Source organism: Spinacia oleracea, chromosome 2 (assembly GCF_020520425.1).
Source record: "Spinacia oleracea cultivar Varoflay chromosome 2, BTI_SOV_V1, whole genome shotgun sequence".
Taxonomy (NCBI): Eukaryota; Viridiplantae; Streptophyta; class Magnoliopsida; order Caryophyllales; family Amaranthaceae; genus Spinacia; species Spinacia oleracea.
The window spans coordinates 85,550,939-85,564,795 of record NC_079488.1 but is presented as its reverse complement, the minus strand read 5'-3'; the positions used below and the strand labels follow the sequence as shown (position 1 = coordinate 85,564,795).

The 13,857-nt window shown below is 35.0% G+C and overlaps 1 protein-coding gene across 1 annotated transcript; it reads right to left on the bottom strand.

Moving 5' to 3' along the window:
- Positions 1 to 768: 768 nt before the first annotated feature.
- On the bottom strand, positions 769 to 12,910 carry LOC110799642 (protein sym-1). The gene is made up of 4 exons (XM_022004925.2): positions 12,401 to 12,910; positions 8,468 to 8,696; positions 1,328 to 1,452; positions 769 to 1,225 (listed from the first exon to the last, which is right to left on the bottom strand). The coding sequence occupies exons 1-4, from the start codon at positions 12,794 to 12,796 to the stop codon at positions 1,142 to 1,144; spliced, it is 834 nt and encodes a 277-aa protein (XP_021860617.1). The 5' UTR covers positions 12,797 to 12,910; the 3' UTR covers positions 769 to 1,141.
- Positions 12,911 to 13,857: the final 947 nt, after the last annotated feature.

The window sequence follows — 13,857 nt, the reverse complement described above, 5'->3', positions numbered from 1 at the left end:
GTTGTTAATGTCCGTAAATATTTAGGTAGGGGGGGGATTCTTCGAATGGTGAAAAAGAATCAAAATGAGAAGGAAGAATATGAATAAGATTATAAGAGCCAGGCAAATTTCGAGAGACTTTAAAGTTGTGACCTTTTAAGTGTTTAAGAAGGGGCAGTCATTTGTGAGGGTGAGTTAGTAAGTACTCCCTCCGTCTCTTTTTGTTTTTTACGTTTTCCTTTTTGGGTATTTCAAAATGTTCTTTACATTTCCTTTTATATTATCACATAAATAACTTAGTATTCTATCAAAATTTGTGTCCAATTATTATTTTAACCAATCAAATTCATTGGGTCATTTAATCTCTCCACTTTTCCATTGGAACGTTAAATTTTTTCTCATTTCCCAATATCAAAATTTTGATAAAAGTGAAAACATTATAAATAAACGTAATTTATCTTGTTTAAATAAAAAAATTGAGGGATTTCAATGCAAATTATACGTTAAAACGCGTGAAAAATACAAAACGTAAAAAATAAAAAGAGACGGAGGGAGTAGTTATTTAACTACATACATTACCATTAAGATCGGCGTAACAAATAAATTATAATCACAGGGCCATTTTTGAAACCATGATTTTTTTACTTCCACCATTTAGAATTTGTGATACTTGGAGGTCACCACCTAGAATTTCTCAATATTTACCCACTTAAAAAATACATACAATCCAGGCAGGTCCTGAAGAGGAAACAACACTTGGAACAACCCTAAAGTACTGGGTAGTAGACATACCAAAATCACAAAATCCATTTGAATATATGGAGGAAATGACTACAAAATCTGGATTTGATGGATTACAGGCTTACGGTAATACCCCTCAAAGAATATCAGTGGCTAAACAAATTGCCAAAACGCCACGCAACCAACATCCCTTCACCACCTAACTAAAACTTTACATACGGAGTATTATAAGATAACAAAACTGCATAGATTAGGAAAATTGACTTGTATATTGATTCTGAAATATATTACAATCTTAACCAGACAATTGCGCTTCTACTGAACAGGTAAGGAGGCTGGTTTAGTTGCTTTAAGAGACGAATAGTTGATGAATGTGTTCCAGAAAGTTATCCAGCTCTTGAATGAAACGAAAATTGCATCATCAAGCCACGCTTGGTTTTTCCAGACTTGCCATGTATGTCATATAAACAGTCCATAAATATGAAAATGAATTGCTTACTAGCGGCTGCAAAAAATAACATCACACGAGAAATGGTTATAACCTCATATTTAAGGAATTGATTAAATACCGTAATGTACCTCACGAACAAGCTAAAGGTTGTCTTACCTGTAAGTGGACAGGAACAAATCTGAATGTGATAAAATCACATATTGGCCAGTACATGACACCATTAAACATTGTTGGGAGTAAATCCCGCTTCAATCTCGCAACAATTTCCATGGTATCTTCACCTGAATGAACAGTAATGCAAATACAGAAAAGAGTAGTTCATATTCATCTCAAGCACATTCAAAGAATTTAAGAGGTGAAATCATTGTAATAGTTCATATAGGCAAGGACGGCAGAACGAACAAAAGACCAATTCAATGCATATTAAGTAGTGAACCAGCAGATAAACTTCACCAAAACAAAACTGTACTAATTACTATGGAGAATACCCACTAAACACAAAACAACTACCACTTATGAAGTTCACAAGAAGGAACCAAACAGATGAAGACACATTATGGCCCGTTTAGGAACCTGAATTTTATTTGAAATTCTGGATTTTGCCCAATTCACTTGTTTGAAAACACTTAGAATTTGGCATTGGATTTGGCCAAATCAAAACCCTTACGAAAACAAGTCCAATGGTAAGAATTTGAAATTCCACCTCCAATGTTGTCATTTCAATTCCACTAGCTCCAACCCCTCTCCCTGTCATCCTTGCCCAATATTCCTAACAAGTAAGAACTCATTTTCTCTCTCCTCTCCCATACCCACCGCTCCAACCACCATTCCTCCACCTCTCTTTCTTCTCTCAAGCCGACCACCCCATCCACCTACTTAACATACGCCTAGGTGCCTCCACCCTCAGGAGTCACGACTGCGACACCCACGTCTAATCATCGCCGGCATTCAATCCAATAACTTTGCCCCACTCCTTCGCCGGCGTTAAAAAAATCGTCGTTCATCCGCCACGAGAGATGGTGGCCATTACTTATCCATGATTTATTTTTAAGGATTTGCTAAATCATTTCTATCTTATTCTTCTATAATCAAACTGAGATCTTTCGATGGTCCAAATCATTACCTTTGGAATGCAGCAAGCTTGAATGGGTGATCTCGATGATTAATTTAAGTTTCAATTATATTTTGATGCATTTCGATGACTTTCAATCAAGGAAAACAAAGGGTGGTTTCCCACGCTACTGTTCTATGCCCTCACTTTCTCCCTCTTATTTTATTTTAATTTTTTTTCCTAGAATTTTCGGACTGATAATTGAATGCAACTTTTTTCCGTTAATGTAATTAAATGTAAGCTACACACTATTACTACATTTTTCCACTCTGCATTTTTCAAAAAAATGTACATTTTTTTCCCGAGGTAATGTACATTTTGGGACTAAGGCTTTGTTGTTGTTGTTGTTGTAGAATTGAAATATCATTTATTACCCTAACACTATTATGGAACTAAAATATGGAATTGAAATTATTGGTGTTTTCAAAACACTTGATTTGGAATTCAAAATTGAGCATTTCAATTTCATATTTGAATTCAAGGATTTCAGATGAAATCCAAGTTACCAAACACTACCTCAGAAACTTTGTGCTTTTAACTGATCAACTATCTCTGCGCACAACTTGTCCGAATTATTATCAGTTCTGTGTATTAGAAATCAACAGAATTTGTAGCATCAAACCAAACGATACAGCATTGCTTTTCTATTATAATGCCACGTCATGCTTGATGAGTTGATGGTCAGTAACATTTGGGTTGGTAAGTAAAGAGAAGTGTTTGTGGTCACTTATGAAACAAGAGATGAATATTCATTTATCTAGGACAATAAAAGAGAAGAAAAAACTATTTTGATGAGCAAGATTCCATCAGTCAACAATGTTCTCAAAGTTTAAGTACTGGGCGGAATGGCACTGATTTTTATGGAATAGGAGACCAACAAAATATTCCACTCCATTGAAAACAACCTTACAAAAGCACTAAGGCTTGGAAAAACTTCTGGAAAACAGCTTCTGTTTCCTGCAAGTACTTACTGTCTCTAGAGAAATTATGAATACGGCTGGCCTACAATACTGAAAGTACTTTTGAGAACAAAAACAGCATTTTATGTATGGCTAATTTTTAACCCGTTGTTTCTGATTATTTTTCAGGGAAATTCTCATTGGTTCCATCGTGTTATTTGACTTTTCTCAATGGTACCACAAAGCCATTGGTACCATTGTACTTTAACCTTCTTTACTACCATGACATTAAATTAAAAAAAATATTACTAATTGTTTTTAACTTAATTTCAGGAGGAAAGGACCTTGATAACCCATTTTCTTCTCCTCTCTTTTCCTCCGCGACAGCACTGGAGTGTTATTTACCTTCATAGCAAACAATTAAACACTAGCTTCTATTAAACTCTTTTATACCTAACATCTCTAATTTGGTCTCAAAATATAATTGTTGATTTCAAAAGAAACATCGACTATAGCACATGCAGGCGACGGGTGAGCAACCAAACTTTAGGTGAGATAAACTTGCTAATATGGGATTTCGTTGGGTGTTTTACTCCACATTTGCAGTCAATGGGTCCTTGGGTGTATATTGATTTATATGGTGCCCAAAAGAATGACAAAAGGTGGTGGGATGGGTTCTGATTTTCTTGAGGAAAGGTCGAAAATTTTAGAAGAAAATGAAACTAAAACTAATGATAATTAGATTCATGTTCGTGATGGATTCACCACAACTTACGAAGAGGAATAGAAGAGGAGATATAATAGTATTTAGGTAAAATTAACGTTTTTCCGTCTGAAATAAAAATAGTAAAATTAACATTTTGGTAATGATGTCACAGTTGAAATGAAAGCCAAAGTAACGTGGTATCATTGATAAGTCAAAAATAAAAAGTGACATCATTAGTATAAGTCAATAGTACAATGGTATCATTCGCAAGGCAAAAACAAAAAGTGGTTAAAATCGTTTATTGTTGTGGTTCTAATTGCATCCTTTGTAAAGTTGAGATGTAAATTTTTTTTTTTTTTTATAAAGTGGGAACCACGACTAATACAAAGAGCATCAGATCAGAAATGAAGTCAGTATAAGGCAGGGGTAGCTTTAAGCCGGAGATGAAAGTGAAAGTGGCATGAAAATGTTGGGTGCTACGGTGGTGGGAGCAATTGAGTGGGCATGAAGGAACATGGGTCAACTTTTCTACAAGAAAGAATGTTATTTGAAAGTTGTTTTGAAACTCAAATTGAAGCTTCAGTATATCCTCCTTGCAGAAGCTATTTGGGGCTTATTTGGACTTCTAGAGAAGTAGAAACAACTTTTGGTTAACCCCTTGTTTGGCCTAGTTTCTATGTCTCAAGTTGAGAAACTCTTATAGAAACCAGGTCAAACAGCACCTAAAACATCCGTAATATGGTACGAGACTCATTTGTACTTCTCTGTCCCAATTTACTGTTTTGAAAGAAATACGCAGTATCAATAGGTATTACGGAGATAAAGACCACATATATCTTAAGTGCTCAAACCTTATTCCAGTCTTTGAGAAAAATAGGGTGCAACTAAATGACATAAAGCTACTATTCTAGTTGACCACTTCCACATTGATAATTTACTGATCTGTTGATCATTCCCTTATTTTCCCAGCCAAAACGCCCAAAATTATTCCGGAATCACAATTTTACAGCAGAATTATGATAGTGTAAAAGAGAAGCTTTCTTGTTTATTGAACATTCATTTACTTCTTTAACCAAAGATATTTTGCCTCATGTGGTTGCCACAATATACCCAATTTCTGTGTTGGATAAAAAATTTATATACTACTTTAAATTGCAGCCCAACCTTTCTTCAACAGTCCAACCTTTCTGCCAAATAGATAAGAAAAGCACATACTCAAAGCTGAAAAAGATTTCCCCCAGTGCATTATTTGCATTCGTCAGCCACCAAAGTCACCCTGCCAACAGGGCCTCCACATGACCAACTATACTTTGTCCCTTCATAACAACTACTGCAATGAAAATGACTAGAAAATCAAAAGGTAGCTTTCTGATGATAATCTACCATCAAGACAGCTCCGACTCGCAGATTAAGCATAATAACTGTCCGGTAAGCATTTATTTTACATTAAGAGATATCTTTTCCATGAGAATCCAAGTGTTATTCGTAAGAAAATGAGAATACCGCTTTTTATGATAATCTGCTAAAATTAGTTTCTTTTGCATCATTTTTCTTTCAGACATCAATTTTGCGGTTAACTTCTTATAGAAAGGGGAGAGATTGATGTGGCGTATTACGCAACCAGCTGGACATTAGCAGACTAAAATAGTTGGGAAACATTGATACTAATGTTCCCAACTATTACACTCTTCTTTAAACAGTTCCACCTATTGACTTACTGACAAAGGTCCCAACTTTGAGGGTATCTTCCCAAAACAGTCCCGAACCACTTACAATAGGTTAAAGCGGTAATAAAAAAGAAACAAAATTTGTGAACTTTTATCTACTTAGTTCTCTCTCCTTCTAGCCCCTTCACTTGGACCTTTTCTTTCTTCAACCTCACTGTTGTCTCATCATCCCTCCTCCCCACCCATAACACCATCGTCTTCCTCCTCCCACACCCAATCCAGTCCCATTATACCCTTAGACACCATTGTCATCTTTATCCAACTCCACTAACCCCTACCTAGCCAGTAGCCTCCTGAACAGACAGAGATAAGAAAGACAAATTAAAACCATAGAGTTGGTGGCCATTCTTCACACCCCTAAAATCTCAGAAAACCATAAACATGATTTGTCAATTTTTTTCTCCTTATATGTGCATAGACCACACTTTCTTGCTGTCTCCTCTTCTCACAATCATTTCATAAGAACTAACAAAGTAAAAACAAGAACAATAACTCCTCATTGAAGTAAGAGGAGGAAGAGGATATTTATAAGATGGATAAGTATGAAGCCCACAGTATAGTTCAAAGTATCAAGAAAATTATGTGGGCTCAAATTTAAAAATGTCAAAGGAGGTGGCTCTTTTTCTTCTTACTCTGAAAAAAATGATAATTGTTTTCTTTGATTAATAGTCTCTCTAATTTTATCCACCAATAAAAATAAAATTAATCATTCCAACTTATATTAAGGTAAAAAATCTGGTAAAGCAAGAATAAATCAATAAGATTGCACAGTGGTGGTTATGAAGGAAAGGCAGAGGGACAAGAGGTTTGTGGTGGTCAGAGGAGTGGAGAGAGAGGGGGATACGGCAATCAATTGATCATAGGAGTGGAAAGAGAAAATGGGGTTCCATCATGATGGCCTGAGCAAGGTGGTGGAGTAGAGGATGCACTCGGTTGCGCATGTGTTGGGTGAAAGAGAAAATGCGGGAAGGATGGAATTGATTTATTTTTATTATACTGGCATAACAAAAATGGACGTATCCAAAGATGCCAAGTGACCCGTTCAACCTACGTAGTAGGTAAATTCGGTTGGGATTGTTTTTGGAAGGCAACGCCAAAGTTGGGACCGTTGTCAGTACTCTTTTTTTATTTGAGGGGTTCGCTTCCTTTCCATGAAATAGAAGATGGTCATCCCGTTGTCGTCCGTTATTACTTTTGGGTCAATTAGAAACAACCTCTCTGCAATTGCAGGGGTAAGGTTGCATATGTCCGACCCACCCTACCCTGGTTCTTGCGGGAGCCTCTTTGAGGCAATGGGGTAATGATAATGAGGGGGTTGTCAGTTCATCTATAGGTGGGGTGTTTCAAGAAGATGTGTAATTTTCCCATTTGATTATTGAGAGGTTACCGTACTACAGGGTTTGAATTTAATTAACGATTCCATTTAGAAAAAGTAATTTAGTGGCATTAATGACATTTTAGAATGCCATAAAAATACTTTGACATGGTATCGAATGAAGTACAGTATACAACATTTGGTTATTCAATTAACTTTTTAACTTATAACTTCAATTCAATCACAGAATGCTCCCGTCACTAGAACTACTAGAACTTGGCAGAAACATCTGCTAAAACAACAACAATTATTATAACTGCTTAAACAATGTTTTACTAAACAGAAGGTTATCATTCTTTACTAAGAAGAAGCATGCTGCTTTTTAGAATTAAGATCTAAGGTCATGTTTCTTCATGAGACATCATGACCCAATGCGGCTATTCAAACTGACACTTTTTGCTACTCCTTCAGCTGCCGCTACAGCCAAATGCCGTATAACTATGATTTATTATTGATATATACCCTCATCAAAACCGCTGCTCCTTCTGCCCATATTAATCATGCTGCTAGTCTGCTATTACTACAAGTGTACAAGCTACTACAAAGCAGAATTATAGGCAATTCAGCTAGTACTCCCCTACTGCTTGTCCTACATTTGCTTGAACCAGGCCCATTGATAAGGGTGTGCAAACAGACCAATAGCACAAGGCCCCAATTTTAGAGGGGCACAAAAAAAGTCCCCATTAATTATTTTAAAAAAAAGTCAGTTTCTCTCTTCTACGTTGTTTTGGAAATTGGGATTACCGAACCAACTCTTCTCATCCCTCTTCAATCCATTCAATTCCATGGAAACTCCCCATCTTTTAATAGCTCAATCATTACATACATTTACCAAAGTTTAATCCATTAAAACCGTTAAATTTTTTTGGGTAAACATTCATTTCTTCCTTCTGAAATCAGTCATTTAATTTATTTATTTTCCTTTCAATTGAATCTCTTGTAAAACACTATCATTTCCCCAAGTTTTCTCCATTAGTTGATTGAAAACTGATCAAAACATAAGAATCCAACTCTCCACAAGTTAATTCATCCAAAACTTCTGTTGCACAATCCACCAATTCCGACACAGTAATTTTAATTTAGTTTTTATCATTAGTTATTTTAATTTGTGTCGAGTGAGTTACAATTATCACACAAGTTTTTGCTCCAAGTACTTATGAATAATGGCTTTGTGTGTGACTGAGAGTTTTTTTTTTGTGTGTTAGTATGAGATTGGTTTTGTTTAATTGTACTTTTTAGATTATGTCATATTTCTCATAGGTATGATACTATATGCACTTTGTATAAACATGAGATAACCTGTTGTATTACTTGTATGTATATTCATCATTAGGGTTCATCTTTTATAATCCGCACAGGGCTCCCAAAAAGTTTAAGACGGCCCTGGCTTGAACATCAGAGCATGGCATATGACCGCATCACACATTTCAAAGGTACAAAATTATGCTGAATTTAAATGGGATTTGAGGATTGCTTACCTTGCAAAGCAGCATTCATTGAGAAGAAAACGATGGTCATAGTTGGTCCATAAACTGTCTGCCCCAAAACCATTTTCTTCACTGTTGTCAATATACCCCTTCCTGGAAGGATTTTTGATATAAAATTGAACCAATAATGCAACGTTGGTCCTAAAATCAACCCCCCATATCCAGCCATGCGTAGCGTTCTAATCAAGTCATACGGCTCAGAAGATTGCAATGCGATACTCTGTACCAATCCAATCACACAACATAAAACTGTATAAGCTTCAGTATACTACTTAGGAAGAAAGGAACAAAGGAAATAAAAGATAAATTGAATCTAAACAAACACTTTTTGCCAATAACATCGACGCACTTTTCCTAAAGTGACTAAAATGGATATAGAATTGTTTACTAAATGCTACACAATTAAATACAAAAGTTCTTATTTTCTTCGTAGTTTACTAAACTTTTATGGAAATTTTGTCAATAACTACCTAACTTACTAAGGAGTTTGTCAATTACTATCTAACTTAATATAAGTTTTCATTTACTACCTAGTCTTCTAACAATTGATGTCAATTGCTACCTTAATCCAGTTTTTGTCAAATAGTCGACTAATGACATCTTAATTACTTCTAATTATACGTAAATCATTTTAATGAATTAATAAAAATTAATCCCACCCAATTTTTTTTAAAAAAACCAATAAAAAAATTAATTAAATTAATATAGAGGAGAGAGATACATTTTGGTAATTAAATTAATCTTTTTTTAATATTTGGGTGGGATTAATTTCTTTTTTTAATTAATTCATTAAAATGATTTAAGTGTAATTAAGGGTAATTAAGATGTCATTAGTAGAATAATTAGTCGGAACTAGATTAAGGTAGCAATTGTCATCACTTGTTAGAAAACTAGGTAGTAATTGACAACTTTTGTTAAGCTGGATATTAATTGACCATTCTCCAATAAGATACGTAGTAATTGACAAAATTTCCAAATTTTATTGAGTCACTAAATTTAGAAACTTACTGAACGTAGTTGTGCAATTATAGAAAATTCCATGGTAATGATGATTATATATCTAGGGGGAATCATGGCATTATGATCATCTTTTTTCCTCTTGTGGGTATATTCTATTATTCTTGAAAATGTGCAAATCAACCCCATTAGTTTAGTATAATACTATAATGTGCAAATTAGCCCCATTGTTTATATTGGAGAAAATTAGCCCTCCAAGTATCCTACAATGTGCAATTAACTCACAGTCATCAATCTCCAACCAAATTCCACCGGAAAAGTATTCTTATTGTCGAAAAAACAAATGTATGTCTAAGTGTTCTTTCACGAAACTCTACCTCACTTACCTGGCTTTTTCTCTCACATATGTCACCATCTTCTACCTACCTTTCTCTCTCCTCTATTCATCGCAGACATGGCAGATTTCTAGTTACACTAAAATAACAAGTAAATGAGGCATCTTCCAGGCAGCTAAGCCTTCCTTTTCATCAAAGTATAATCCCCCTTTGAGTATGTACTTGAATGTCAATAAATGGTACCAAGTTGCAACATAAATTATACCGGACACATAATAAAGTAAGTGAATTTGGCAATTCATGGACCATTTGAATTGCTTAATTATGTAACAATAAAAATTTGAATAAAGATCTACATTGAGAAAAGACACCAAATAATCTGTTGAATTCGAGAAAGTTGTAGAAGTGAACATAGACGTATTGCAATTGGCTCTTTTTCTCTCTTCGATTTGTTCTTTCAAGGTCAGTGCTTACAGTTGACATGGGATAATTAGAAAGGTAATAAGATTGTTTTGTAAAGTTATTTTGAATGCAAAGAATGTATTTTTTTGGTCTAAACATTCCTTTCTGGTAATTATGACACTTTCTGGTGGAATTTGGCAAAAAATTGGTAATAGAGAGTTAACTTGTTTTTAGCCCATGCATTGAACGGGTTCTTTTAATTACAAAAAATGATAATAATTTTTTATGTTGAAACAATGGCGAAGAATTAATATGAAATTTGATGAAAATTATTCAATTCAAATTGGAATGTGAAACTATTAAATATAAGAATGAAAAGACATAATGGTTAATAAAAATGAGAACATAAGAGAAAGATGTTTGATTCTTTTGTTTTAAAGAAAAAAAAAAAGAAATACAAAGAGAGGGATACAAGTGGCATTATGGTGTGCAATATTATTATTATTTTTAAAAATATTAGTAAGACTATACCCTAAGAGCTAATTTTCTCCAATTAAAAGTTAAGGAGTTAATTTGCACAATGGGATAAACTTATGGGGCTTATTTTCCACTTATCCCGATGATGATTGTATATCTATGGGGAATCATGGCATTATAATCATCAAAAAATTTCCCTCTTGTGGTCCTTTAATCGAAAAATATATGTACTCTTACTTTTACTTATTTTAAGACTTGAAACTCTTTCGTTTGAAGATTCTAAAGGCAAAAGATGTTGTTAAGTGAGATGCGTCCCAAATCTTTCCTTTATGCGTTTGCAAAAATGAGATAGACGGATATGCCATAATGTCCTAGACATATAGGGAGTATGTGTATTGGTGTCAAACATGCGTCACGTGCCATATACATGGATTGTCTTAGCAAACTAAGTACATAATCTACATCAACACAAACAAATCCAAGAAACTGTGACCCATATAAATTTTCAAATCATTAATGAAACAAAACAACGTTACATTCCCTTATATTTACCCAATCCACTCCTCCAACTATCTTCACACCTTTCTCTAAAACAGAAATTTGCATAGAGTACGTCCAGGAATGCCATGTTCATCCCCTCCATTAATAAGATGTCCCCCAAAAATTAGGTATTTTTTTGCTCAATGGTATACACATGAACATGAATAAGGTATATTTTCTCATCCTAAACGCAAACAATTGTTTATGATTTTAGAAGACAATTAATCATCAATACAATATCATTGGTATTACGATTTTTGCCCTTTCTGTTTAACACAATCCTATCTGCAAACCAATGCATATATATCATCTACATTTATAAAGCTCAACAAATCTACCCAGATACCCTGGTGACAGAGTACTAATAGACTGAAAGACATAATGACTAAAACTGAATAAATGAGACATAAGAATGCAAAACCAGCTACAAGCCTACAACTTTACAATATGCCTAGACAAAGCACATTATCCTCAATCCTCAAAGCTGAAAGCTGAAAACTTCATCCCTTTTAGGCCTAGTGAGACCCTATCTAATCGCTTTCCGTAAAATCCCTCCCAATTTCTACAACAAATAGTACACTCGTCAAACCTAGAGCATGCCGCCAATTAACAAAACCACTACTCCCTCAGTCGATTGCCCCCAATGCTTTTGTGAACTTTATTAAGAATTAGTTGTACTCCGTACTCAAAAGTAAATGCTATGTAGATTTGTTTTTCAGTTAGATTAAAATCATGGTAAAGACTAAAGAGAAACAGGTAGGAACCATAACACCAAATAAGGTATGGAGCAAACAGATAGGGACATCCATATTCCATTTATAGTATATTGGGCAAATCTTTTCGGGCGCGGAGACTATGAGAAAAAACCACTTCTTCAACAACAGAACTCCATTTCTTCCTTAGTTTACCGTTTTGAAAACCCTTTTTACCAAACTCAAAACAAAACCTAATTTGCACAAATTAAACAAGCTAAACAGGCTACTCGAATAAATAATGTGTACACGATAACGAACTTTCATCCCCAATTTACCAAATTCAAAAGGCCCCTTTTTCTTATGGGCTTAACTTCCACTATACTACTTTCAACACCGATTTTTCCAATAAAAAAAAGCAACCAATTTATATTGTTTTTTCTCCAAATTAGGTATTTTACTAACTCAAATTGATAAACTAAATCAACAAAAACACAGAAAAGACCGTATAAGAACAATACCTGAGAAGTTAAGTCAGCGGCAATGTAAATAAGAGAAGAAGTAACACTTTTAGTAAGAACAGGGCGAGATTTAATCATCCCTAAATACCACCGAACAAAGCCAATCCTCGAAAAAAAAGACGATTTCTTTGATGCAGTTGATGAAGAAATCGACGCCCCAAACAAAAACGGCGGTGCCGGAACCTCAAATTCTTTCCCCGATTTTCGAAAAAAATTGGAAAATCTGGAGTAATACTTGACATACTGCTGTTGTTGCAGTAGTTGTTGCAACTGATTATGAGTATTTTGTGAAGCAATTTGTTTGGAACTGTTGTAAAAATGGTAATGTTGAATTTGTTTAGAGTAAAAATGACCGAAATTGCCAATACTTTGTTTGCGCAATAAAGCAATCGCCATTGTTTACGGGGTTGTGCAAGTAGTTAGTGAAAAGGGGGGAGGGTTTTAGAAGGGTTTGAAGAGAGAGAAAAGTGGAGTTGGTGGGTGTGTTTTGAAGAAGAGGCGTGGAAGGGAGGTGGGCCTAGTGTGGCAGGAAGATGGGAGTTTATGTGGTGACGAATGTGTTTGTTTTTGTTACAAGTGTCTTTTATTGGTCGACTATTCCTTATTATTAGGAGGTGAACCAATGACTACACACTTCACAGTACAGCTGTACATTGCATGTTGAATAGAGTATATGTTCCGAATCACGTCGGTTTCATAAACATGTACACCTTCGTTAATTTGTTTTTTTTTTTTTGGTGTTAACCTCCATTAATTTGTTGACGCATTATCAAACCCACTAAACAATTAGAATGAAAGACAATAAATATGTCATTTCAACCAATAGAAAAGCATGGTGTATAAGATGGCTTGTACACTAAGTATACCGTATACATGTAGTAGGACCCAGGTTTGTGTTCATTAAGATCGTCCACCGCTTTGGTAGTTTGGTTTTTGTTGAAATGGTCTTGAGTCGGGCTTTGTTTTTCCTTTTATGAATGCAATTGTGAGGTTCATGCTAATTCGCGCACGTTATTATTGTGCTGGAGCCTACAAAATTGACTTGTATTTGGCTTCAAACTTGTCTCTAGGGTTGTCAATGGTGCGAGGCGGGGCGGGGTGAGGCTAATGCGGATGTAGGTCCCTCCATCCTCATCTCCACCTAACATTTCCATCAACATCCCAGCGCCATCACGACATCACGGCATCACCCATGGCGAGTACAAATTTATCCCCATCCCCGCCTCAATGATACAAACTAAAATTCATCTTCGTCCCACCACTTGCCTGCATATCCATCCCCGTCTCATCCCCGCCCCATATCCGTGCCAACATCCACCTAATTTTTCTTATTTAGCAAACATTATGGAAAAAAATAACTCTCGTAACAAAAAAAAATAATTCAAACAAACAAACTTAAAAGTCTCGTTTTAATTCATATTATCACATACTACAAACAAATCCAAACGTATAAAAAA

Bases quoted from the DNA above. Each gene is read 5' to 3' on its own strand.
- LOC110799642 (XM_022004925.2), bottom strand. From the start codon at position 12,796: ATGGCGATTGCTTTATTGCGCAAACAAAGTATTGGCAATTTCGGTCAT. The intron at 8,697-12,400 runs GTATTGTTCTTA...GGATTGGTACAG, and splicing joins CCGCTGACTTAACTTCTCAG to AGTATCGCATTGCAATCTTC. The intron at 1,453-8,467 runs GTAAGCAATCCT...CTGTTCATTCAG, and splicing joins AATGAATGCTGCTTTGCAAG to GTGAAGATACCATGGAAATT.